The following is a 25,184-nucleotide window of genomic DNA, read 5'->3' as shown; positions in this document are numbered from 1 at the left end:
GAAAAATGTAAGTTGCGATTCTAACAGGTACCAATATTTTGCAGCATTCGCCCAATAATAGTTCACCTACCTTTTTTTTTAAACGTTATTGTTAACGTTCAATGCCTTCAGGTACCACATTACGTGTTTCTTTCTTTCACTTTCTTTCTATACGATTTACATACGTCGTCACTATAAAATCGTAGAAGTCATGCAAAAAGTACCGTATTGTCAAATGGCATGCCTAGATAATAATTACAATAGACAGATAATGACATACAAAAGTCGATAAGACGAGGTATTCAAATTCATTTATTAATCTACAGTATTGAAATATGCAGAGAAATTTATTTAAATAGACAAATTAGAAATACACAAATATATTTATCTAATGCAACAGTTGTTAAAATCTCCTTTATTGTAATGATTTGATTCGCACTATTGAATTATAGACTTGTATAGGTTTGTGTGGACATTATTCTATATTACAATTTTTTGTCTATGATTTTAAATTGCCGATGCGTCAGAATCGTCATAAACGATGAATAACATAGATGGGACACCTCATACACGATTACGTCCACTGTTGCCTGCCTTATCGGCTCAGAAATTGCTCGGCTCCGATTGGTCCGTGTTTTTCTCGGCAATGTCGCGGGAGAACATTTTCGCAAAGGAAAATTTACTTCAAATGACCTCAGGAATCACTCCTTTCATGCTAATACAACATTTTTTAGATAACCTGTACTCGAAATCAACATGGAAATCGTACACAGTCGGGTCAAGAGAAAAATGCTTTTAGGAACGCAACTCGAATCTTGTGCAAGAACCGACCAATTGGCATCAGCGAAAGGGGGAGGGGCAAGAAAGCTTCAGTAGCCGCCATGTTTTTCTGTGAGTGGGGTGTGTAGAAGAGGCCGGGGTGAAAATCATCTCTCGAGGCATGCAGGTACGTCAAAATTCGAATAATCTCGTTTATTCAGACGACGGACATGATTGTCTTGGTTGTCGCGCGTTGACAGCCCGCGAATCTTGACTTGTTTCTGTTTCGCAATGTCGCGCAGTCGGACGTTCTCGACGGCGAAAGCTTATGACTCAGACGAAACGCATCGCGCAATCGGGCAAGGTTATTTGCATTGCTCGGGAGCGATGCGTCTGCCAACAATCCATATAGATAGACAGCCTTGGTGCAGCGGAACGCGTTCGGAATTGCAGTTTGTTTTCGTGCATCAGCCCGAGAAACATCTAGCCAGCGTACAAAGCTGGCCGATGATTCTCACGAAAAATCCACAGGAAAAACCGTGTCCTTCGCGTTTGATCGTTCTCGCAGCCGCGTAATCCGCCGATAAGCGACTTTGACAGCGTTTGATAACGGTGCTCGAACGTTTCACGCCGCTGATCTTGCCCCATGTAATCGAATGCGATGTCCCTAACTCGTCCCCTGAGCCACGACGTGGAATATGTGCTCTTAGATCCACTGTTCGTGCAACGTGACTTAACAGCCTCTAACGTAAACGCACGTTTCCAACTGCGTCTTATATTATGCGCAAAAAGATTCGCGACGAACACGCGTTGCCGCACAAAGTTCGCGGACGTTCGAAATTGCCAGACACACAGGTCGGAATGAATTTTTAGCGCTCTCCAGAGAGCAGAATTTGATTTTGAATTGTTAAATTGATTTTTTGTTTGACGATGATACACCGCTGTCACGAAGCCTCATTCTCAATGACGTTTCGTAACACGACGTTGTCCGATGATTTATGTTAACGTAATGAGCAATGGCAATCTGCGATTAATCGAATTTTTGGCGGTTTCAACGGGCAGAATTTGATTTTGAATTAGAAAATCGATTTTTTTCTATGGTTAGATATCGCTGTCACGAACCCTCATTGTCGATGACGTTTCGTAACGCGATTTGTACGATGTTAGCCTAATGACTAAAGGTAGTCTATGATTATCCCAATGTGTTATCTGAAACTAACATTAGTCATAAGGTGATTATAGTCAGCTGTAATATCTATAACACATTCTGCTTTGAGTTCGCGTGCCACTGTTGTATGCGTTTGACAACATTGAATGTTATCACTAGATACTAACTAGCGTTTCCTAGTGAACCAATTTGAATTATAGTTTTGTTATACTATACATTGTGTACCATTCTATATTTTGTTTTTGTGTTCTGCTTTCGTTTAGTACAATGTATCTATTGTTGTTAATGAATTGGCACTAATGTCTAATTAAAGTTGCATAATGACAGATAAACGTTTTACACAATCAATTGATCACTGAAGAGACGTAACATTTAAATTGCAATTATTGATACAAAGTTCAATTATATTTTTTGGATTTTGCAAATAAACGAAAGGGAATGAAATCATATTTATTTACTACGTTTATTATACTAGTTAATAACTGGATGAAATTCTGTAATTTCAGCGTCAAAATGGGAAGGAAACTAAACTTGTTATCCTTCGCTAAGACCTGCCAGCCTCATTACTACAAAACATCCACCACCTGTGCACAAGAACCAAATAATTTCTAATCGACGTAACTAAAATTTCAAGGAATACTACCACCAATTGTGGGCTATGTAATTAAACTGAAGAAATTACAAGTAACTAAGAGAAGAAGAAAACAATCTAACATTTATCAAGCAAATAAACGTCAAGGTGGTGGATCCAGTAAAATTGAAACATTAAAGGACAATAATATAATACAGTAACTCTATTATAAAGGTAAGTCTAGTTCTTGTTTTCCTTCACCATGATCGATCATTTTAAATTGCGCTTCAACTTAATTGGTTATCACTGTTGAGGCTTGCAGGTGTGACTACCTTTGTAGGGGGGAACCACAGACACACACCGGTATCAGTGTGTCTTTTGATCCTTGTCAAAGCTAGCTGCAATACTTGCAAAACATTCAGAAATAATTCCAAAAGGGCATGGCTTACGCCAGGAAGCCTGAGCAGCGATAAACTGTATGATGCCAGACCATGAAAATCTTGAATCTCTTCGAGCGGTTTGTCCTTTCTTAGAAGAGAAGATGATCACCCTGGAGGTAGTTGAGTCTGTGAAAGTTTTCGGGTCCAGGAGGAACTTTAATAAGAGGAAATGAGGAACCCGGCACTGCATCTGGTCGGGATAGCGGCGTCCCCTGGAGGAGGTGAAGTGTTCGGCACAAGGGCCGAGGAGGAGTTGCGACAGTGGCTGGAGACGCGCCTGGACGAATTGGGAATCGACCCAATTGCGTACTCGCGGTTTGTGCTCAGCCTGCTGCGCCGCCCCGACTCGGCCCTAAGTCCTCCAGAAGAAGCTGTGGGCACAGGGAGGAACGGAGGACGTCGCATACGTGCCCGACCCAAAGTCAAGCTGCCAACGCAAGGGGACAGGGAACAGAGACGTGCTGTTGTGCAATGTCTAACAAGCGCTGCCGATAATGTGAGGATCAACTAACTTTATCTATGTTTGCGATACAGCACAGTAGGGGACCCCCTTTATCCGAACTGATCCGGGGACAATGCCGTTCAGATAATCGAGTTCGGATAATTAGGCTCGCTACAGAGTTGGGCAAAAGTTATCTCGAGTAATAACATTTTGTTCTAAGATCTATCTGTAAAATCTGTTTATTTGGTGTCAATTGTAGAAATGTGGAGTAGAAACACTGGTCGACGAGTTATGCATGAAACTACGAGATTTGGAAGGAGGCGGCTCGAGCGAGAAAGAGGACGAATCCAAGAAATCTGATGGCGAAACCAAGACAAGCTTAGAGTCGCTGACACCTCGCGATAGGGCTCTCAGATACTATGCAGCGTTCCCTGCTTTGCAATCGACAAGTCTAAAAAAAGTTTCTCAGAGAAAGGAGAGAAGTCTAGGAAACAACAACAACAATAACATCTCGAACAACAACAACAACAACAACAACAGTAACAATAAAATCAACGGGGTTAGCTATAACAATAACAAGAACAATAATAAAACTCGCAATAAGAAAACTAAAATGTCCATTGTAAGTATTTCCGGGTAGAGGCTTTTTATAGTAGTCGTAGAGGGTGATGAAAAATTCTAATACATTTCAAACACATTTTTCTTTAGAGTATCGAGCCACGGAGATCGGAGGAAAAAGAAAGCTTTGGATTTGTCAAGTCAATGGAGCGCGAACGTGAAAAGGAACGAGAATTAGAGTTGGACCAGCTGAGGTTGGCACAGTTGCAAGCAAAGTTCAACGAAAGCTTGGAGGCACTATGGGATTCAGGACCGGGCAATGCACAGGATACGGCTTCTATCTGGGCGGCTCCCACTCTCTCTATTCCTTCAGGACCTCTTTGGCCGACAGACACTACCGAGACAATCTTTACTTTATCCACCTCGGACAATGGTTACGCTACTGACACACCGTACCAGGAATCAATTGTTGACGACTCGCCGCTCATTCCGTGGGACATCGACTTGATCAGCATCGAGGATTACGCGGACGAATGTAGTAACAAGAATAAATCAGGTTGGTACTTTGGAACCGCAGTCACACTATCTAACGAGTATCTCGATATAGTAATATTGACTTAAGTATATATATATATATATCTAACGGATAGGAGAGATCTAACGGAAATGTAAGTAAATGGTATGCGCACTAAGTTTAGACGTAGATCGCTATATCTGTGTCGTGCTACGAATGTGTCTCTTTCATTATCGTTTTCGTTAAATATTATCGTGTGTTTCTAAGTTAGTCGCTGACACTGCGCTAAACGTGTTATGAGTAAACGTATCTGTGATGTTCTAACATTTCAGAGAGTAACGTAAACTGGTCCGACTCAGCTATGGATGGATCTTGGTGCTGGAAAGGGCTCGGCAGCAATTTGACTGCCTTGGGCCACAGTCCTCAGACAGGTAGCTGCTTCTTTCCAGTCGCACCCCGTAAAACACCCATAGGAACACGCAAAGAATCTCGTTCAAATCTGAAGGTGAACAGCCTGCCAGAACCGGACGAGGATTTGCTCACTTCCGCTCGCACACACTTTCGTCCGATAAAGGATGACGGTCAGTGGGCCGACGGGACTACGTTTCCTGTAAACAATACCTTAGAGCGGGTCGCGTATCGCCGATCCGAGTCGGGGAACTTGTTGTATCTTCCTGGCGGTGAGAGCCCGTACATGGAGTACCGGGAGGGCGACTCACCGATTCCTCCGGTATCGTCGAATCTAACGTTGAAATTCAGGGTGCGTCAGTGTGACAAGTGCGTTCAAACCGAGCCCATTCGATCTCCGGTCAAACGCAGAATTCTCTCCGAACAGGATCATTTCCATTATACTCCGGTCGGAGTAGAAGATACTGTTATTCGCGAAGAGGAGAAAGTCGAGAAAGATTGCTATGCATTGGGTCAACTGGGCTGGGTACGATCTAACGTACCTCTGCACAATGATAGGAAAAGGTAATCAACTATAGAGAACTCACGGTGTTGTTCACGGCTTTTTTTTTTAATTTTTTTTTTTTCGTTTTTTAATTTTGTACACGCTCTGGACCGTTTTCTTTCTCGGCTGGGTCTCATAGTTTCTCAATGTGAAGATCTAGAGGCATTACGATTTCAGTTTCTTTTTATTTTGATTTTTTCTTTTAATTTGTTTGTCTAACTCTTTTTACGCTGAACGACAAAGGTCTAACTATATTGTAGATCCGCAGAAAATCGTAGTGCAAGGTGTTAACGAACTTTTTTTAATTGGCTCCCGGTAGGTAAAGCTTTGACGCGTTCTAAAATTACTCGCGCAGCTCGACTGGGAAATCAGAAAGAGAAAAAAAGAAAAATTGAAAACTCAGGGGTTGTGCGAGCTAGACGCGGTTGGGAAACTATGGACTAGGTTTTGTTTTCTTTTTATTGTTGAACGTTGTTCCTTCGACGAATTCGAGAAGAAACAACATGTCCGTCGCTGGTACGGAGCGTATTACTAGACCAAAGACTGATTGGCTAATTAGTCGAAGCAAAATTTATATTTGTTAATCGTTAGGACGTCGTAGAAATTTCGGAAGTATGCTTCTATTATTATTATTATTTTTTTCTTTTTTTTTGTTATGTTTGAGCGTGAATCTCGGCGAGTTTATCTGTTTGCCGGGTAAACAGCGTTTAACCTTTAGGTTCGATTCGCAAACGTTAACGAGCGGATACCTTTAGTTTATCAAGGACAAGCACAAATGACATTTCAAGGTCGTTCGCGTCATGTCGTCGAGCAATCGTCGCGCTATCTACAGGTTCTGCCAAGAATTTCAACGGCGCCGTGCGTTCTGCAGACCGGAGACGAAGTTACGCATGATCTACGACCTTGAACACTAAATTGGCTTTGTCCCGCGTTAGGACAAAAACGAACGATTTAATTTTATTCGGCGTTTCATTACATTACTTCAAACGATCGAGGTGCAAGTCACTTTTCTTTTTACTTTTTTTTTTTTTACTAAATTCTTCCAATTGGTAGAGCAGGACTCCTTAAAAGTTCATGTTTCTATTGTAACTTTGAGAAAGTATATACAGTGCGCACAGGGTGTCACGGTGTTTATGGCACGATCAGACAAAGGATGGAGAAGCAAGAGAGAAATTTATAGAATCAAATTTGTTGACGCGAGACTGAATTCTCTGCGGTTGTGCTCGATTTTTTTTAAAGAACATTTCATTCTATACTTTTCACTTACTTTTCCACGGAGAACCGTTCCGAATATTGTGACACCCGGTGTACACGTACGTGTCACATGTATGATGTATGCGTAATCGATAGCGTGGCACGTGGCGGCGACGCGTAGGCGAAATTAAAGTATCATCCCCGAAGATGATTACGCTTGAACCGTGGGAAATTCTACATTGGGTTTGCGATACTGCGGAGAAGTCCAGTTTCCTCTCGGGATAGCGTGACGTAGCGTAGCGTTTGTTGTAGCGTGTACATACGGTCCGAGTACTTAGCCGGGAGCCGTGTTTCCAACGAATCCTTTAACGTGTTTAATGTGTTTTTTTCGGTAGAAGGCACAGTAGCAGCTTCGGATGCCAGCCTCTGACGACTTTGCGTCCGTTGACCTTATGAGCCGGATAGATAACGAGCTGCTTTAATGTAAACAACTCTAAAAATCACACTCGCACGAGCTAAAAAGATACGTGAAACAAGTACAGCGAACAAACGAAACTAATAATGAAAAGAACGCTCTGACGACTGGAGATCCGAAGGTTTAATAACTATGTACATGTTTTTTTTCCCCGAAAATGGCGAGGAGACACGCAAACCGTTTAGAACGTGAACACGACACAGATGGGGGGGGCCTCTTGGCATGTGGAATTTGTTATGCATGTATCCAAGACGGCGCTATTAATAATAAATAAAATAATAATAATAAATAATAGTAATAATAATAAAGTAAACGACAAAAAAAAAATAAATAAAGAAGTATCCCCCGGTTGTCGTCGAACGAAACAAAGCGAGGAAAGAATAAAAAAAAAAAAGAAAAGTGAAAGATAGCGAGACGAGAAAGGGAAATATTAAACGTTCATTTAGATAATTATTATTAACACTTTGACAAGTAAAGGAGAAAAAAAAAAAGAAATGGAGCAAAGTATAAAAAAAAAACGTACAGTGTATATGTTACGCCAGTGTTTAAACAAAAAAAAAAAACCCACGAAGAGACACCGAGTGCGTGTGCGCGCGCGCGTGCTGCACGCCCGCCGCGCCAGCGAGAAAGAAAATTCAAAACGAAAAAAAAAAGAATTGTATCGAGAGAACGTAGTCCATGAGATTTCGTTTTTTTGTAGCTTGTTGAATACTTTTACGTGAACTTTCGTGGGAAGCGAGTGAGCGAAAGCGAGAGCGAAAGAGACAGAGAGTAAGAGAGAGAGAGAGAGAGAGAGAGAGAGAGAGAGAGAGAGAGAGAGAGTGAGAGAGCGGGAGAGAGAGAGAGAGAGAGAGAGTGAACGAGCGAGAGTATGCAGAAAGAAAAAGAAACAAACGCAAAAAAAAAAATTAGTGCGCTGATTTTTCTGTTAGAGATGTAGTACAGAGCAGAGAGTTTTCCTTTTGTCTGTTTCTCATCCGACGCACAGACGTCCTGTGCGAGTCTCATTGGGTGCATTGCAAATTTATAATGGCTGAAGTACCAGAGAGAGAGAGAGAGAGAGAGAGAGAGGAGAAAGGAGAGAAAGTAGAAACGTCGGTAGCGAAGAAAAATCCCTCTCAATGAAGAAAACGAAGAGCGCCGTATCGAGAAGAAAAAAAAAACGAAATGCAGAAAGCGGCCAGATTCGAGGACAGAGAGTACTTACGAGAAACCGAGTACGGATGAGACAGAGAAAAGCAGAGAAAATAATAAAAAAAAAAAAACGACGACAAAGTGCCGCACGACTATCGAACCGTAAAAAAAAAAAAGAAAGAACAATCGTCGAAGTACTGTTCTATTTTCTTGTTGTTTTCTTTTCGTAATTATTAATGGATTATCTTAATTGTATCTTCCCCTAATTATAATTTAACTCCCTAGAAGATTTAATGGCCCCCATTGTCCCCGTTTTTCCCACACCCTCCTTTTATCCACCGGATCCCGTGTTTCGATGGAAACCGAGAGCCCCCAGCAGCATCCAATGCTTTTCCTGTGCTCCCTCGGAGGAAATATATCGGATAACTGTGCGAGAGAGAGAGAGAGAGAGAGAGAGAGGGAGAGAAAGGGAGAGAGAGAAAGAGAGGGAGAGAGTGAGCGTGAGAAAGAGGGAAAGAGATATGAACGTACACGTGAACAAGAGAGAGAAACAGGATTAAAACGAAAGAAAAAAAAACGCATAAATTAAAAGAACCGAAAAGTAAAGATAAATGAGAAGGAGAGGAAACGAAACGCCCGCGCCCCCGCCGTTCGTATGGAGGCGCGAACGAAGGAACGTTATTAGAGAACGAAAAATGCCTTTCAAACGATATAAAAAGAAAAAAGAGAGTACCAGGATGAATATAGTACGCGAAGGCGTGTGTTTTGCGAGGATGTTGATGATGTGGAGTAGTCACGTTTCAAACGTGTGGGTCGTTCACGAAAACGACGAACGGACCGCGCCAGCCAAGCGACGGAATGAAAGCCAGAGGATAGAAAGAACAAATCGGAGAGTATGTGTTCTCTGCGCGAAATCATGTACGCGAAGGGAGTAACCAAATAAAGGCATTGCAAACGCTGACGACGTTTATTATTTGCCGTACCCGATCAACGCCTCTTCTGTCTTATTCTCACCCTCCAGAATCCATGACAATCCGTCCAGAGCCGATCCAAATCTGGTCCAATAAACCTCGGAAATAACATTTTGGATAGAACAATGTCTGGTACGAACAGCCAGAGTGCCATATTGGCGCTAGATAGAATATAGATCTGTTATTCTGTCTGCCATTCTATCCTAGATCTGTTAAAATCCAAAATTGTTCCGAGGCTATAAAGCTCAATGAATTCAAGAAAAGCTTTCGAGACGCAACAATTTGTCTTAACCCCGGGAAGTAGCTTTTTGGATAGAACAATGTCTGGTAAGAACAGCCAGAGTGTCATGTTGGCGCTAGATAGAATATAGATCTGTTATTCTGTCTGCCATTCTATCCTAGATCTGCTAAAATCCAAAATTGTTCCGAGGCTATTGCAGCCCTATGAATACAAGAAAAGCTTTCGAGACGCAAGAATTTGTCTTAACCCCCGGAAGTAGCTTTTTGGATAGAACAATGTCTGGTAAGAACAGCCAGAGTGTCATGTTGGCGCTAGATAGAATATAGATCTGTTATTCTGTCTGCCATTCTATCCTAGATCCGCTAAAATCCAAAATTGTTCCGAGGCTATAAATGAATTCAAGAAAAGCATTCGAGACGCAACAAATTTGTCATAAGAGGGGTGATGCAGCATCGAATTGGCTTCAGATAGATTATAGATCTGTTGTTCTATCATTCTATCGTACGCTGTTCCGCCATTAGAAACAAGTACGCAGTCGTTTGGTCCCACAGTGTTTCTCATTTTTGTATCGTGACAATTGCTCAGAGCTTTGTTCGAACAGCGACGTCGTTTAGTATGTACATTGTTTTGCGACGCGGTCGGCGAAGATCTCAGAATCTCGATCTGAACTGCGCGGCCTGAAAGCTGTGAGCCGGCGGAGGTTGCAGGTGGAACCTGAGCGGCTTGACCTTGGTGACTTTGCCCTTGTGCGGGCTGCTCCGGTTGATCTTGGTGATGTTCGCGCGGTGTCGATAGTACCAGTACTCGATGACCAGCGTCAGACAAGCGAAGGTAATCCCGAGGAATATCACGACGAACACGCCTCCGATATTGTGGATGCTGATCCCGTCGCTCTGGCTGTTCTCCGCGTCGCAGTCCTTCTTCTCCGGGTTCCTCTTCCACCATTTGTCCTTCAGCTTCTCCAGCTTCCTCTTGTTCAGCAGTATCAGAATCCTGTCACGTTGGAAAACAGAAACTTCATACAATTTCCGATCAGTGGCAATTTTAGAAAAGTTCAGTTGGAAAGCGAGTGTAGAGGCAGCCTCTCGAAAGCAAAATGGCGAATCCTCGAACGCCTCGAGGAGAAATAAATCCCCGAGGCGGGCTGTGCATCGACGGGTTTACGTACGCGTTGTTGAACTGGTCCTTCAACGGCGATCCCTGCTGCACCGCGATCGCGTACGGTTTCCTCGAGAAGTCCTCGCCCACTTGGACCAGATCGCAGTTCGTCATGGTGAGGTACTTGATGGTCGTCGAGTCTTCTATGTAGGCGAACTCGTTGTTCGAATTCGTACGTCGAACCCGCTGCAAAGCCTCCTCGGTGGAGGCCGGGAACCCGGCTTCCTCCATCGCTTGCAACATCTTCGTGTACTTGTCGCTCACCGGGTAGTCCCAGACCGCCAGATCCGCTCTCTCCACGTCCGACAGGCTGTCGTTCAGGCTCATCTCCCTCCAGATTCTGCGAGCGCACATAATCTCAGCGTTCGATCAAACTTACAGTCCCAAGCCGGAACTACAACTGGACGAGGCGAGCGTTTGAAAAGTTTCCGGGCTGACCGAAATAAAACCTAGACTCCTATTTTCATTAACACGTTGAACGCCACGTCAGCCATATATGTGGCTGACGGAATTATTTGTGCGGGTTTTAAAATGAATTTCTACGTTGATCTAATCATTGTACTAAACTCAATTAGGATCTGTAACATGCAAGAAAGTTGGAGGATCACTCGGTATCGTACATTTAATTCTTTGCCATTTTTATTTCATTAACCCTTAAGTGCATCGGTAAACTAAATATTAGGAACATGAATGCATACATGGGGTCCACTTACCTAATTCCTTGCTAACTTTGATTACAGCAACAATTTATTTCTGTAAACTTTCTGTAGAACTGTAAAATTTCTGTAAACTAAAAATGGCGGGGCTAAAAATGTTAACACAAAATCCAACGCCGGGGTTCTTTGCGGACCCCACTCGTGCATTTAAGGGTTAAATAACTTACTTTGATTTTATGGAATTTTTCGGGTTTCCAGTTTGGCGTTCAAAGTGTTGAACTTCTAACCCTAGCAGGGCAAATGTATTTCTTTCCTTAGTAATTTAATGATTTCTTTTCTCGGTAATTGAACGGAGACTCACTCGTAGAACTTCCACTCGATGGCGGCCATCCTCTTGAAGTACGTGTACGCCGAGGAGTTGACGATCGGCGCGTACTGTATCTTGTACTGTTTGCTGAGGTCCTCGAGGGTCTCGATGGGAATCTCGAGCCTGGAGACGGTGAGGAACGCAGCCAGGTTCGCGGTGTAAGAGGCGATGATGATGAACCCGAAGAGCCACCACGTCGCGGCCACCAGTCTGCCGGACAGGTTCTTCGGCGCTTCTCCGCCCCCCTGAGGCGTCAACGAGGTCATGCAGAACCAGAAGCACTCCCTCAGATTAAACTCCCTCTTCTCCTCGTCCTCCTTGTACTTCTCCCGGTTGTTCTGATAACTGTACGGCGACCACCTGTCGAACATCCAGAGGAGGACGCTGGTGAACAGGTAGGCGGCCAATATGCAGAACCAGACCTCGTTCTCGAGCACCGTCAGGAACTTGAAGAGGGAGGTGGAGGTCTTCGTCTTCAGCATCATGATCGACAGACCGACCAGATCGTAGAACGGCACCGTGAAGTCCACCACTCTTTCGCGCTCCGCGGTCACCCAGAGCGAGCCTAACGCGATGTCCGCTCGCTTCGTGATCAGCTCCTTCATCATACCTGTAGGGGACGTTGCATTTTTAACGTTGGGAGTCGGCGTACGTTCTAATTGGTCTTAAGTGTTAATTTTAATTGAAGGGAAACACCACGACGTACCGTTCCAGGTGCCGTTCGGGCTCAGGTTCCCGTACAGCCCGTCCTCCGTCTCGCGGATCTCGTACTGGAACCTGACCGTCTCCTTGATCTCGTTCAGCAGATCGATGCAGAACCCGTAGTACTCCTTCTTCTTCTCGTCGAACATGACGAAGGGAGGGTGGATCACCGTGACCACCCTGTAGCTCTTCACCGCTGTCGCGTTCATCACCCCGTCGTTCGTCACCTTCGCAGAATCGGAAATTATTTTTCGACCTCTCTCGGTCTTTGGATCGAGATCAATAAGAATCGATGAAAATTGGACGATTAGCTCCGTTTCATATTTTTGCAAAATGAAGCGGACAGAAAGTAAAGCGATTATACAGGGTGCAGCCGAATAATTCTGATTCTACATGTAAATATAAATTGAAAAGAAGCAATAACATTTTCTCGTCTCATGCCTCATTTTCGAGAAAATCAAGTTTAAAGATCCGTCGTATGGCGTCGGGCTCGCATGTTTATGCAGGAAGTAGAATTGGTTGGTCACGATCAGACGCGTCAGACGATTCCTAGCATTTTCGAACTTGATTTTCTCGAAAACGAAGCTTCGGATGAACAAATTTGATTCCACATTTTTTTCTTATTTTTTCAGAAGGAATCACCACGTGTCCGCTTGTACATGTTATTCGGCCGCGCCCTGTATTTCCGTGTCTCGTCTCTCCGAAATATGAAAGGCACGTCGCTAATTAAACAGCTTGATTTGAACATCTAGCTCACAAGTTCCAGTTTAGAAGAGTTGACAGAAGTCCTCGCAGCGAATTCCGCGTGTCGGATTTGCGCGAAACAAACGCCGCGAATGCCGGAGCACGTTTACGTGGCCGAAGGGTTTTCGCTGGCGTGTACTCGATAAACAAACGAAGTTGCATGTGCTATCTTCATCAGAGCGCGCTTCGTTATCGTTATCGGTACCGGTAACAGGTGTAAATAAATGCGGTGGTCGTGCGTCAAGGACGCGGCCAGCGTGCCCGGTCAGGGGTCACGGCCAAGAAATTGTTTTAGCTGTAATTTCCTCGATTATTCCCAGCAGCGAGAATCGTTTCTCTTAAATAACAACGTGTTGAAAACGATAGCATCGCCGCGGGACGAACACACGCGAAAAAATTCGAGAATATTCGAGAATTTCCCTAATAATTTTTACTATAAAAGCTCAATATTATATAAAATTTTCATTGAAATAATTTTTAATATAAAATTTCCTTTAAAATAGATTTCACTGGCCTCTCTGTGCCACTGATCAGGATAATAGTAAAAATATTTAAATAGCCACTAGTCCAATGCGTGAACGGTAGAGAAAATGATCGAACGTTTCGCGCCATTGATCAAGCGCGGGATAATAAATTTCGCGGTCGGACGTTCATTTGAAAATATTCAACTGTTGTCACCGGGTCTAATGGCAGAGCGTGCGAACAGCAGAGAACATGATCGAACGTTTTGTGTTACAGTTTTTGTGCTGTCGATCGCAGACCGTGCTGCGGAAAAATGGCGGCCGCTCTCCAGTTTTTGTCTTCAGCCGTGACATTCGATTATCGCGGCCTCTCGTTTCTCGCGTGACTCAAAACCACCATTTTTTCGTAGATCAATAGACCGACCCAATTTCCCGTTGCGATAATGTCACGCGCAGACCTCCATCGGTCGTCTTCGTGCGCAATAAATACTAAAGTACCCTTCCCGGAGAATTAAACGAATCGCGGTGCCGGTCGTCGATACTGCCATTTTGCAATCACCGACCTGTGCACGTACGAACGGCAACAACTTCGTTCCTGGAATGCACCTGCGACACATACATTCTCCGAACTGCAAAATCACCGTACTAAAAATGCTAGCCTGCCGAGGACGAGTATCATTGGCTCACATCTCCACAAGCAATTCGGCTGTTCAAATGACAAAAGATGAGTGCAGATATTTTCTCCCCCGAATTTTTAATATCCACGCATCTCGCTGAATAAAGTATTTATCTTGTTGTTCCAGCAGCGAAGCGTCCGCAGAAGTGACTCTGAAGAGCGGAAGGAATCCGCTGGCAATGGGGACAAGTGTCTTGAAAAGGCAAAAAGGGATTGTAAGCCTAACTTGCCTGCAAGGGCGAGGAGATGCTGGCGTTCCATGCTCCGCTGTCGACCGTCGAAGACATAGCTCCATTCTCGATGGTGACCAGGTGAATGGACATCTGGAACTTGGCCCTGTGCTCTCCGTTCTTGGTCCCCCAACGAATCCCGGCGTAGGTCGGCGTCATGGCGGCGTAGGCCGTCTTCAGCTTCGCCAGGAAGTCCAGCCTCCTCTCGGGCGTGTTGGTGTTGTTGTACTGATCGCAGGTGATGTGTTTAGGCACCTTGGGCCAGCTCTCGTCCTCTATCGCCATCCTCATCGCCCTGACCGCCAGCTGAACCAGATCGTAATAGAAAGCGGACGTTAGTATCGGCTTCGGGAGATCAGCTTCGACAGCTTGATTGTTGTGATTGTCGAGATCGGGACGCATGAAGAGGACGCTGATGTTCCTGCAGCTGCATTTTGGCCACGCGTCGTTGTCCGGAGTCAGCAGGAACCAGCCGTACTTCCTGCCGGTGAAGTTCAAGGACTCGGCCGCCTCCAGGACCATGCTCATGGTGTCCGTGTCACCCAGGACGAAGTAGTTGACGATGTCCAGGTCCCTCAGTCTCGGTAGGTACTTCCTCATCTCCGACGCCTTCTGGGGGGCCTCGTTGATCACATGCCTCGTCGGCACGTTCAGCAACAGGCTCTTGTACTTGTGGTCCATGACGAAGTTGTGGTCGTACAGGATCGCCGCGTTCGTTATGTTCAGTTGTACGGCCAGCTGCTTGACCGCCTCCGGGATCAGATCCGTGGGAGGCATCACCTGCACCAGGTAACCCGTTTGATCCTCGTTCAAGTTCCTCCAGTAGATCAAGTCGCCCTCCTGGCCGTACTGGGCGGACAGAGTGGGAATCCCCAGCGCTGCTGTGAACGAGCCAGTTATCTTCGACAACAGACCAGCCGTAGTCGTATCGAGGACCACGTCCGGGAGTCTGAGGTCGTCCCCGTCCACCACGGAGTCCCAGAGGTCGCAGATCATGTCCAGAGTGGCGTTCACCGTCGTCTTGTTCATCTGAACCATCCAGACTTTGCCCAGGTACGTCGGGTACTTCTCTTTCAGCGTCTTCAGACCGGCCAGTATGCTCTTGTTGGCGATCTCGTTGTCCTCGTCGTTGACGATGACTGGGTGAAAAGGAGGCCGTTAGAGGACACTCTTCACAAAGTACACAACCCGGTACGTGCAAAATTAGAACTTTGCGAGGTACTGGTACGGCGTTGAAAAGCCAGTCTCGAAGGTAACGTGGAAAGTTAGGTTCAAACACTTACAGATGTTGACGGGCCTCGTTTTAGCGGTGGATTTCTTATCAATCGTGTCTCTGGCATCTTCCCCATGAACCGGAAACTGGCCGCAGAGTCCGAGGAAGCCGCAGAGAGCGGCCAGAACGAACAGTTTCATGTCCGAAGCACCACCAGCTCGCAAAAATCACATCCGGCGTCGAGCACTCGTTGTAGCGAAAGCGATTGACGTGGACGAGGCGTTAGACGAGCGCGGAACACGCGGAAATCGGTCAAGCAACTGAGTCCCTCGAAACGCAGCGACAACAGGGGTGGCTCGCTCTATTTCATTCGTGTTTGCCCACCGGTTGCCGCGGGGATGACCTAATCAATTTCCCGCGACTACGCGACTGTCCTCCTCCCATTTTTTTTCGTCCGACCAGGCTCCCGTTACTCGAAACTTCCTGGTAAATCGCTCTCGTTAGGACCTCGAAGACTCTGAGACCCGCGGAGACCGCGAAGACCGCGACGGTCCGCCGCGAATTTGCATGACGGTCGTCGCGTGCCTGCTGATCTCGCTATCTTGTAATTGACCTCCTGGTCGATCGTCGTTTTTTCCGTGGCACAACGCTTGAAACTTTCATTTCGATGGCCCCGTGACGTGACGTGACGTGACGTGACTCGGCGTCGTGTAAACTTCGCAAACGATCCCCTCGACTCTCACGCAAATCGTCATCATCGCGGTAACAAATCGCTCGGCTCATGTTTATTTCCGTAGCTATTACCTCCACTGTATTTCATTTGTGTGTTGGCCGAACGAAAGGTACGATTTATCGCTGACCTTTCGAAGAATTTTTATCAACGCCGGTAGCGGAGGGAAGATATCGAATCGATTGGGGAGGAAATATTTTAGCAGTCGGCTGGTTAGAAATGGGAATATTAGTCCAGAAAAATCGCTGTACATTCTCGGGGCTATTGTGGTCTGTTTATTAAAAGAAAAAGCTTGAAACAGTCTTGTGCAATGAGAAAAAATTGGGTCAGTGACCTCTCTGATCGTTCCTACGTATATGAACACGAGAAGAAATTTGGTCTCTGGCCTCTGTGATCGTTCCTACGTATATGAACACGAGAAAAACTTGGGTCAGTGACCACTGTGATCGTTCCTACGTACATGAACACAAGAAAAAATTTGGTCAGTGACCTCTGTAATCGTTCCTACGTATATGAACAAAGAAGAAATTTGGTCAGTGATCTCTGTGATCGTTCCTACGTATATAAACACAAGAAGAAATTTGGTCAGTGACCACTGTGATCGTTTAGAGGGTCGGTCATGGAGGTGACTGATCTTCGTAACCGTTCGGATCGATGTTTTCGTCTTCGTTACAATAACAAATCGCTCGGTGCATATTCGTATCGGGAATTAACACCTCAAAGCGAACGAATTTACGTTAACAGCGGATCGAACGTTTCCTCGATTGCGAATCCGAGTATCTGGCCAGGATCAATTAGCACTGCGACACCTCTTTTGTGGGGTTCGGTGTAGTCGGTGTCCCTTTCTTAATGAAGTCGAACTCGAGTGGGATAGGTCGCGGGATTTCAGTGGATTCCGTGGCGATAAAGGTCCTGGAAGGGCGAAGGTGAACGGAGAAGGATTACACGATGTTTCGTTACCGGGAAAGAGAATTCTAATTGGCGAACCTCTGGTTATTTTTTCGTATTCTGGATTTAATTGCCATCAATCTTACAAACAGCTCATGAATACAACGATACCTGTTGCAGTGTTTCACTGGAAAATTGTGGTCGCATTTATTACCGATTTATTGCTTTACAAGTATTCAGCTAATCGAGGCGTTCTAGTTGAAAGCGATTAACTTCTTTATTCGAGCACGCGTTCCGATCAAAATGACGCTGAATCTAAACGAGCTCGCGTTTACCGTCCCCGCGAGCCAACGCTCGTTTAAACAATTCAAACAGCAAGCAACGTTCAAAGCCCTGTAGAATTTTCAATTTTCGCATCGAACCGGGAAGGTGTTCCGTCGATCCGAAAAAAGCATGGGGGCGACGAGAAAACAGATTAAGCTAATTGCCGCGACAAACGTCGGCGTTTTCTGGAGCGGGGACAGTGTTTGGTCGGTTTGTCAGCCGGTGACAAGTTAATCCGACGAACCAACGGGAAATCTGCTCCCTGGGAAACAATGGTTTTTGCCTAGCGTCCCTGCTCTCCCGATCTTTCCATTTCCCTCGGTTATTTCCCGTGGCTGGTGACGTCTCGCAGCGAGTTTCCGGCCTGCTCGCGAAATAACGCGAACCGAGCCGAACGGAAATCATTGCAGACGGGGCGGAGGTTACCGTTTCTGTGTTCTTTGATTTCGGACGTTTCATCGGCTGCCGGGGCAGGTCCGGCCCTCGCAAAGACTAGCGTCTTCTTTCTCTCCGGCACGTCGGGCGGACGGGACCGCCGGAAATACTCCGAGCATAATATTAAAATGGCGAGGAATAGCCCGAGCGGGATCAGCGAGAACACCGCCGCCAAATTGTCCTGGCCGAAGCCGGCGTTCGAGTCCGCCTCCGACGGGCAATTCGCCCTCGAAGGGTTCTCGTCCCACCATTTTCTCTCCAGCTCCTTCAATCTCCCGAGAATCGCCAGCCGCGTGATCCTGCAATCAAATGTTCACGATTATCCCGAAATCGCGTGCTAATTGCGAACGATACGATTAAATGTACGCTAACTGGGCCGAGTTATAACTCGGAAGCGACAGAGGCCAGTAATCGGTGAATATTGATTAGAGAAAATTGATTTTTCAGTGGACGAGCAGCTAGATTTTCGTCTCGGACCCGCGACGGGAAAACTGGAGCACGGGAAAAAGTCTCTGCGCCGCACGACCAACGCAATAACAATGGCTCCTACAGTTTTCCAATCCCTCAAACTTTCATATCGGGGCGAATGGAAAGTTTGCACCGTTTCGCGATCAAGTTGGAAGCTAAGGGAAACCAGAAGGATCATCTTTACAACATTTCCTTTATGTTAGACGGCGCGGTGTAAGTTATCCGAGGCACTTCTCGAAGTTCAATCAAAGCGAGCGATTGCGTAGAGTAATCCGGAGAGTAATGGCTTAGTTTTATTCACGATAAAAATTAAGATTAAGTTCAGGATAAAAGATATACGAAACAAAATATAAAGATAATCACAGAGTTTCTCACAGGAAAAAGAAATACGATCTATAGTTTCTGACAATCGTTGCGCAGATTTTATTCAGCACCGAACAAAAGGACTACATAAATAAATCGAGATCGGACGATAATGGAACGTTATCGAATGAAACGGGCGGTGCTTGAATCGCAGAGAAGTTCATTCAATGAAGAGTGAAACGTCGATCCAATAGAAGCGAGTTTGAAAAAGCTCGAAAGATTTCGATCATTATCAAGATGAATAAAAATTGCGAGAAATATGAGCGGCCGGTATAATTACACGGATCGATCGGACGACGGTGGAACGTTATCGAATGAAACCGGCAATGCTCCTGTGGAAGCTTGAAAAATTGCAACCATTATTAAGAAACGTTCAGAACTACCGGACCAGTCCAAATGACTGGTTCCTAATTTTGTCTTTTACAATTACTGAAATTGTAAAAATGTTTTCATCGGAAATTTTTTAACGAACCTCTTCATTGAAGCACATATTACAATACAAGTTGTATGAAGTCTGAATGGACACAGTCTTGTCACCGTTACAAAGCAATACAGCAATACAATGCGTCAGTCGCATTTATTGAACGGTAGTTCTAGTGTTAAGTGATGGAACTTTATCGAAATAAAAAGAGCTGGAAAAAAGTCAAAACACCCGAAATATTCTAAACGTCCTGCAAAACAGCCAGACTCGATCGGAACGTTTAACACTAGAACAACCGAGCCCTAAACGTGACATAGACTTTTATCCCTTTATAATAACAGCAAGATTGAATTTTCTCAGATTTTTATGGTAACTTGTACTCCAAAGAATATTGAAAAATTTCTCGTGAAAACGTTTTCATAGTTTCAGTAATCGTGAAAGAGGAAATCATCCACCAGACATTTTGACCGGTTCGGTAGTTCCAGTGTTAAAAGGCGGCGAGAATCGGCAGGAAAAGTGGTTGAAAGGTGGATAGAACAGAGCAGTAAAGTTGAGGACTCACGCGTCGTCGATTCTCCGCTTGAACGGCGAATCCTTTTGCACGGCGAACGCGAACGGTTTCCTGCTGAACTGCTGTCCGACCTGTCTGAAGTCACAGTTCGTCAGGATCAGGTAGTTTATGGTCATAGCGTCCGCTATAAAAGCGAACTCGAAAGTGCGGTTTACTTTCCGGACCGTCTTCACCGCTTCCTCGACGCTCCGAACAAATCCCGCTTGCTCCATCGCGTAATACATCTTCGTGAACTTGTCTTCCAGGGGATAATCCCAGACGGCGTACTCGGATCTGTTCCACTCCTCCGTATTCCCGTCCTGCGTTATTCGTCGCCATACGCTTCGAACAAATTGCACACGATTTTCAATCTTACGCGATAAAAATCGCGTGAAACAGTAGAGAAATTAACACTAGAACGACCGAGCGATAAATGGGACTGACGTATATTGCTTTGTAACTGTGCCCATTCAGACTTCATACAACTTCTATTGTAATATGTGCTTCAATGAAGAGGTTCATTAACACTAGGTTTACGGGGTCCGTCAAAATGACCGATTCTAATATTTTTAATTTACGATTATTGAGATTGCGAAGATCCAGCTACCTGGAATTACTCAACAAACTTATTTCCTTAGGTGTATATTATTTAAGAAATGGCTGAAAACTTGGCTAGACACATTCTCCTTATCTTTATAAAGTCATGTAAAGTACTCGCTTTTAATGCTCCGTACACCTAGTGATAAAACAGTTCCGATGAAAACATTTTTACATTTTCAGTAATCGTAAAAGAGAAAATTAGGAACCAGTCATTTTGACTGGTCCGGTAGTTCTAGTGTTAAAATGATTCAAGAATACCAATTTTTGCCCGGACGTGTTCGAAAATATTTCGGGCATATTCTTCGGATGTTCTGAAAGTTTTGTGCTCCACCAACTCGTTCTCCTTATGATCGCGTAAAATTCGCAGATGTGTCGCGCGACTTTCGAGGAGCGCACGCAGTGTAACTTGAACAGTGTAACGACGTTATTCGATCGTTCCGACGTGCCTGCCGGGAAACGCGCGCAGTATAGCCGTAGCTTTAGGATCTTCTAATAATGTATCGCAGCGAGAGCGTCGCTTTGATATCGAGCCGAGCACGGATCCCGAAGTTTAGGTGACGTACGAGAGGTTATCCCGAAGCCGCCAGGGAAGTAATTTCCTGCTAGAAATCACTGCGAGATGTTATCCTCGCCGCAGATTCCCGCCGTGCCATCCTATTTCTCAAGCCGAGCACCGCGCGCCTCTGTATTTCGGACTGTCGAAGCCTGGCATTGTTCTTCGGTTTTTCATTCGATCTTAACAATTATAAACCTCATTAGACCGAGGACACTTTCTGAAGCGATTCTAGGAGCAGCAGTTATTTCTTAGAAAAAAGAATGACTTTCCGTCGTTTTACATTTCACAAGTTCGCAAACCTCCGGTGGTATTTATTTTTGAAAAGCTTTTCCCTGCTCCGCAAGAATGTCCGCGAATAAAGTATGCGAATCGCGCGATTCGAGGATGTGATATTTGGTTTTGAAAGCTTACACCATGCGCGATAAGACGTTGCCAGGTGACTCGAAACCGGAGGCCTTATTAAAATGTACACGTGTAAGACAATATCGTTTCCGGTCCGCGCACAATTCTCCTTTCCCACGTTATATTTTTCTCCGCGTTCTCCCGACGTACCTCTGGCAACGTTTACTGTTTACGTTGGCGTCTCATATACAAGGATTTTCATAGGTTCTTTTGCCAAGAAGGGAGAAACGCGTCCGCAGTAATATTTCCACCGGGGGAAGTAGAGCGGAAATGTCATTAACAAATTGCGAATCTTTGTGCGTTCGCGACGTCGGTGAATTAGCAAGAGTTAAATAAACGTCGGGATTAAGAGAGATTAATACGTTTCATCTCGGTCAGAATTTTTGAGGAGGGAATTGTTTGCTTCACTCCAACTTTCGTGAAAACATTTATGAGAAGAGGAATTTTCGTGAAGATCCCCTCGGTGTCCGGCTATTAATATTTGCTAACCGGTTACCCTGTAATTTCATCATCTGCTGAGAGAAGCTCAGCTGCAGAGAATCTGATCGTTAGCTACCTACTACGAGCTGCTTAACTATTGACAAGTATTCCGAGACACTGTTCGAACACGCGAATTCCCTGTTTAACGTCGGAAGCATCGACGGTCAAAGTGATTCGATCCTAACTCCTTATAAACATTACGGGAGAAAATATTAATATACGATTCAATCATCCTATTCCACAGGTCCGAATTAAATATCGACGCAAGCAGACAATGAAACAAGAATGACCAAAGATGGACGGAAGATTGTGTCACTCAGGCGTGATCGATGTGTTAATGCGTCGCCGAATGATGTTTCATCGGTCGTGCTCGCTATTTTAACCGAGTATTTTCTATCGGAGAGGTAAATTGGACACGTGCGTGGTTTCAGGAGGAAGAAGAGTAGTTGGATCGATCGGCTCGAATCGAAAGGGTGTTTAGGAGGGAGCTGGCTCACCCGTAAAGAGTCTCTTCGGTCTTCTTCATCGCCCGGAAGTATCTGTGCGCGGTGGAGTCGGCCACGGTGGAATAGGACACCCGATACTGTTTCGCGAGGTCCTCCAGGGAGCCGATATCCTTCTCGAGTCTCCCGAGGGTCTCGTAAGCCGCGAGATTGGCCGCGTACGCCGAGGCGATCACGAACCCGAACAGCCACCAGCTGGTTGCCGCCATTTTCCCCGAGAAATTCTTCGGAATATCGCCGCCGCCGTGAGGTGTCAGCGACGTGAACACGAACCAGAAACAGCCCCTCGCCGTGCAGAATCGATCGTCCGGCTGGTCCCGATATCTCGCGCGATTGTTCCGATAGCTGAACGGTGAATACCTTTCCAGTATAAACAGCAGCAGTATCGTCGAGAGGAAAGCTAGCGCCAGACACAGCCAGATCTCGAGCTCCAGGATCGTCAAGAACCGGAGGAACGGCACTTGCTTCCTCTTCTTCAGCATCATTATCGTGAAACCGCTCGTTCCCTGATACGGGACCGTGAAGTCTACCACCTAGAGAAAGAGGGGTGGTTACTGACCATTCTTATGGCTGTTCACGCGGTCAGTGATCTGTATGATCGCTTGGAGCTATGGTGAGGAGGGTCACCGACCTGAGTGACCGTTTAGAGGGAATATCACGGCGGTCACTGACCATTCCTATGGCTGATCACGCTGTCGGTGATCTGTATGATCGCTTGGAGCTATGGTGAGGAGGGTCACCGACCTGAGTGACCGTTTAGAGGGAATATCACGGCGGTCACTGATATTCATGACCATTCTAAGCGACGATCACAGATAGTTCTGACTATTAAGGTCATTCAAAAGCAATTGAATCAGTTAGAGCCGTATTAACGGGGTCACTAGAGAATCTCGACGGATATCGATCCGACGGTCAGCCTAGAGGAAGTTTCACCGCTCCCGGCGTCTTCATGATCCAATATTTTTACCTTGGATCTGTCGGATGTGATCCATATCGGGCCGACGGCGATGTCCGACGTGTTCTTGATTAATTCGGCGATCATACCGTTCCAGCTGCCGTTTCCCGGGTCCTTGAACCCATACTGGTCGTCGAGCGATTTCCTGATGGTGTAATCGAACCCCGCCAGGAATCCAATATCGTTCAGCAGATCGATGCAATATCCGTAAAAACTGCCAGTGCTGGTATTGTACATGACGTACGGCGGACCGATTCCCGTAACCGCTCGATATACCGGCCTCGCGGCGTTGCTCATTTCTTACATTTGTCCGGGCTACCCCTCCGGCGACGGGCTTTATGGTCGCCGGACCCCCGCGCGGAGCTACATAATTCAGAAAACATAGCTAATATGAGAACGCGGTCGTAGATCGCGGCTAAGTCCGGATTATCGTGTCCCGAAGGCTATCGAGCCATTTTTCCCGCTAATGGTCACGATCTGTCGTTTAATTACCGGTGCAATTACAGGAGAGGGCTTTCGAAACAATGGGTTTCTCTATCCCGAAGACGCCTCGGCCACCTAAGTCGAGCGGAAGCCGGCTACAGAGCGAAATTCTTCGATGTCTGACCCGGCGTCGACTTAGTCCACTTGCGCCTGAAGAGCCGGAACTTTTAATCTGCTCGCTCTGATAAAATTAGGCGGATTCGTCTGTAACAAGGAATTGTGGAATCGCAGCGAATTTTTTATATACTTTTCATGGAAAACAATTTGTTTATTAAGAAGAAAATGAAAGTTGTTGCGAATCGATTGAACTTTGTGGTACAGGTTGTAATTCCGTTGAATCCGGGGACGGTGCTGCTTCGTCTTACTGTCAATTAATCGTGTCCCAACGTCTGTGGTCCCCTTTGGCGCTACTGGTCACGATCTATCGTTTAGGTACCGATACAATTACCGCGAGGGCTTTGGAAACACTGGCCGACCCAGCGCCGATCTATTCCACTCGCACCAGAGGAGTCGGAACTTTTCGCCTAACTGGTTTACCGTGATCTAATTGTTCTCATTTTCATTCGGAGGAAATTTACACCGGGAATTCGACGCGAATCGACACGATAGCGTCAAACTTTCTGCTTCGAACATAGTGGCAACAGAGTCTGTTGAATGAACGGATGCTCCTTCATTTTGCTATCGGTTGATCGTGTCTGAAACCCCTTATTCTCGCTAATGGTCACGATGTTATCGCTTGATCACGGATAGAATTACCGCGAGTGCTTTGGGCACGCTGTCTGATCCAACGTCGATCTGTTCCACTTGCACCTGGGCAGTCGGGACTTTCAAATTACGATCAAATCATGCTTGTCTATATTTAACAATTTGCCTTCGAAAAATTCGTTCGTTTAAAGACGGTTAACTCGGAGGAATTGAGAATCGATTGCTTAGCCGATCAAACCTTGCTAATTTCGGGGTCGTAATTCTGTTGAATGAAGGGATGGGCTTCGTCTTGTCTGCTATTAATTGATCCGATAGGGGAACACCGGTGATCCCGGCGCGGAGAATCGACTTGTTACATTCAATTTACAAAGCACGTCGATGCATTTACCGCGTGCAGCGACGGCCCGAAGTGCTTGCTGGGATCCTCGGTGGGAATCGCGCGAACTTCTCCTCCCCTTGCTCGCGCCGTCAACTTTGAACGACAAATCCCGCGGTTACGGTATTATTAATCTTCGGAACTGCGGCCGTGCATTATACGGAACTCTGATCGCTATCGCTGGCACGGCTGCGATCCCATAAATTTCGCGGCTAAACCTGGTTTGCCGCGGGTTTTCGGTAATTAATGCGACGAGGAACGGACGGGGCCAGATAACGCGAACGCAGAAACGCCCTTCCAAGAAACCCTGACGTACAAGTGTCCCTTTCACGTCTGTCCA

General features: G+C 45.7%; 3 protein-coding genes across 5 annotated transcripts; 1 reads left to right on the top strand and 2 right to left on the bottom strand.

Annotated features, from left to right (window-relative positions):
* The first annotated feature begins 783 nt into the window (after positions 1-783).
* LOC143362607 (uncharacterized) lies at positions 784-9,147 on the top strand. Of its 3 annotated transcripts, none has more exons than XM_076802932.1 (7): positions 784-925; positions 2,413-2,711; positions 3,011-3,413; positions 3,619-3,981; positions 4,068-4,473; positions 4,764-5,403; positions 6,973-9,147. In XM_076802932.1, the coding sequence occupies exons 3-7, from the start codon at positions 3,087-3,089 to the stop codon at positions 7,031-7,033; spliced, it is 1,797 nt and encodes a 598-aa protein (XP_076659047.1). In that variant the 5' UTR covers positions 784-925; positions 2,413-2,711; positions 3,011-3,086; the 3' UTR covers positions 7,034-9,147. The 3 variants fall into 3 exon arrangements, with proteins under 3 accessions (XP_076659047.1, XP_076659046.1, XP_076659044.1); XM_076802931.1 differs by having other exon boundaries at positions 2,800-3,413; XM_076802929.1 differs by having other exon boundaries at positions 2,792-3,413.
* Positions 9,148-9,964: 817 nt separating this feature from the next.
* LOC143362581 (ionotropic receptor 25a-like) lies at positions 9,965-15,863 on the bottom strand. The gene is made up of 6 exons (XM_076802872.1): positions 15,676-15,863; positions 14,393-15,531; positions 12,286-12,508; positions 11,574-12,189; positions 10,567-10,896; positions 9,965-10,391 (listed from the first exon to the last, which is right to left on the bottom strand). Exons 1-6 carry the CDS (start codon positions 15,803-15,805, stop codon positions 10,049-10,051), a joined length of 2,781 nt encoding a protein of 926 aa, XP_076658987.1. The 5' UTR covers positions 15,806-15,863; the 3' UTR covers positions 9,965-10,048.
* A 798-nt stretch (positions 15,864-16,661) lies between these two features.
* Positions 16,662-23,915, bottom strand: LOC143362618 (ionotropic receptor 25a-like). Its single transcript, XM_076802962.1, has 5 exons — positions 23,293-23,915; positions 22,320-22,858; positions 19,797-20,126; positions 17,974-18,281; positions 16,662-16,735 (listed from the first exon to the last, which is right to left on the bottom strand). Exons 1-5 carry the CDS (start codon positions 23,575-23,577, stop codon positions 16,662-16,664), a joined length of 1,536 nt encoding a protein of 511 aa, XP_076659077.1. The 5' UTR covers positions 23,578-23,915.
* Between the last annotated feature and the right edge of the window lie 1,269 nt (positions 23,916-25,184).

Source organism: Halictus rubicundus, chromosome 17 (assembly GCF_050948215.1).
Source record: "Halictus rubicundus isolate RS-2024b chromosome 17, iyHalRubi1_principal, whole genome shotgun sequence".
Taxonomy (NCBI): Eukaryota; Metazoa; Arthropoda; class Insecta; order Hymenoptera; family Halictidae; genus Halictus; species Halictus rubicundus.
Note: the sequence above shows the minus strand (reverse complement) of the source record. Positions and strands in the feature narration are given on the sequence as shown.

Excerpts from the sequence above, each read along its gene's own strand:
- LOC143362618 (XM_076802962.1), bottom strand. The coding sequence starts at position 23,577 with ATGAGCAACGCCGCGAGGCCGGTATATCGAGCGGTTACGGGAATCGGT. Across the intron at positions 20,127-22,319 it reads ACCGAAGAGACTCTTTACGG|CGTATGGCGACGAATAACGC; the intron begins GTGAGCCAGCTC and ends ATTTGTTCGAAG. Across the intron at positions 18,282-19,796 it reads AAGCGGAGAATCGACGACGC|GATCACGCGGCTGGCGATTC; the intron begins GTGAGTCCTCAA and ends ATTTGATTGCAG.
- LOC143362581 (XM_076802872.1), bottom strand. The coding sequence starts at position 15,805 with ATGAAACTGTTCGTTCTGGCCGCTCTCTGCGGCTTCCTCGGACTCTGC. Across the intron at positions 10,897-11,573 it reads ATCGAGTGGAAGTTCTACGA|AATCTGGAGGGAGATGAGCC; the intron begins GTGAGTCTCCGT and ends GTGCGCTCGCAG. Across the intron at positions 10,392-10,566 it reads AAGGACCAGTTCAACAACGC|GATTCTGATACTGCTGAACA; the intron begins GTACGTAAACCC and ends CCAACGTGACAG.
- LOC143362607 (XM_076802932.1), top strand. The coding sequence starts at position 3,087 with ATGAGGAACCCGGCACTGCATCTGGTCGGGATAGCGGCGTCCCCTGGA. Across the intron at positions 3,414-3,618 it reads TAACAAGCGCTGCCGATAAT|AAATGTGGAGTAGAAACACT; the intron begins GTGAGGATCAAC and ends TGTCAATTGTAG. Across the intron at positions 3,982-4,067 it reads AGAAAACTAAAATGTCCATT|AGTATCGAGCCACGGAGATC; the intron begins GTAAGTATTTCC and ends ATTTTTCTTTAG.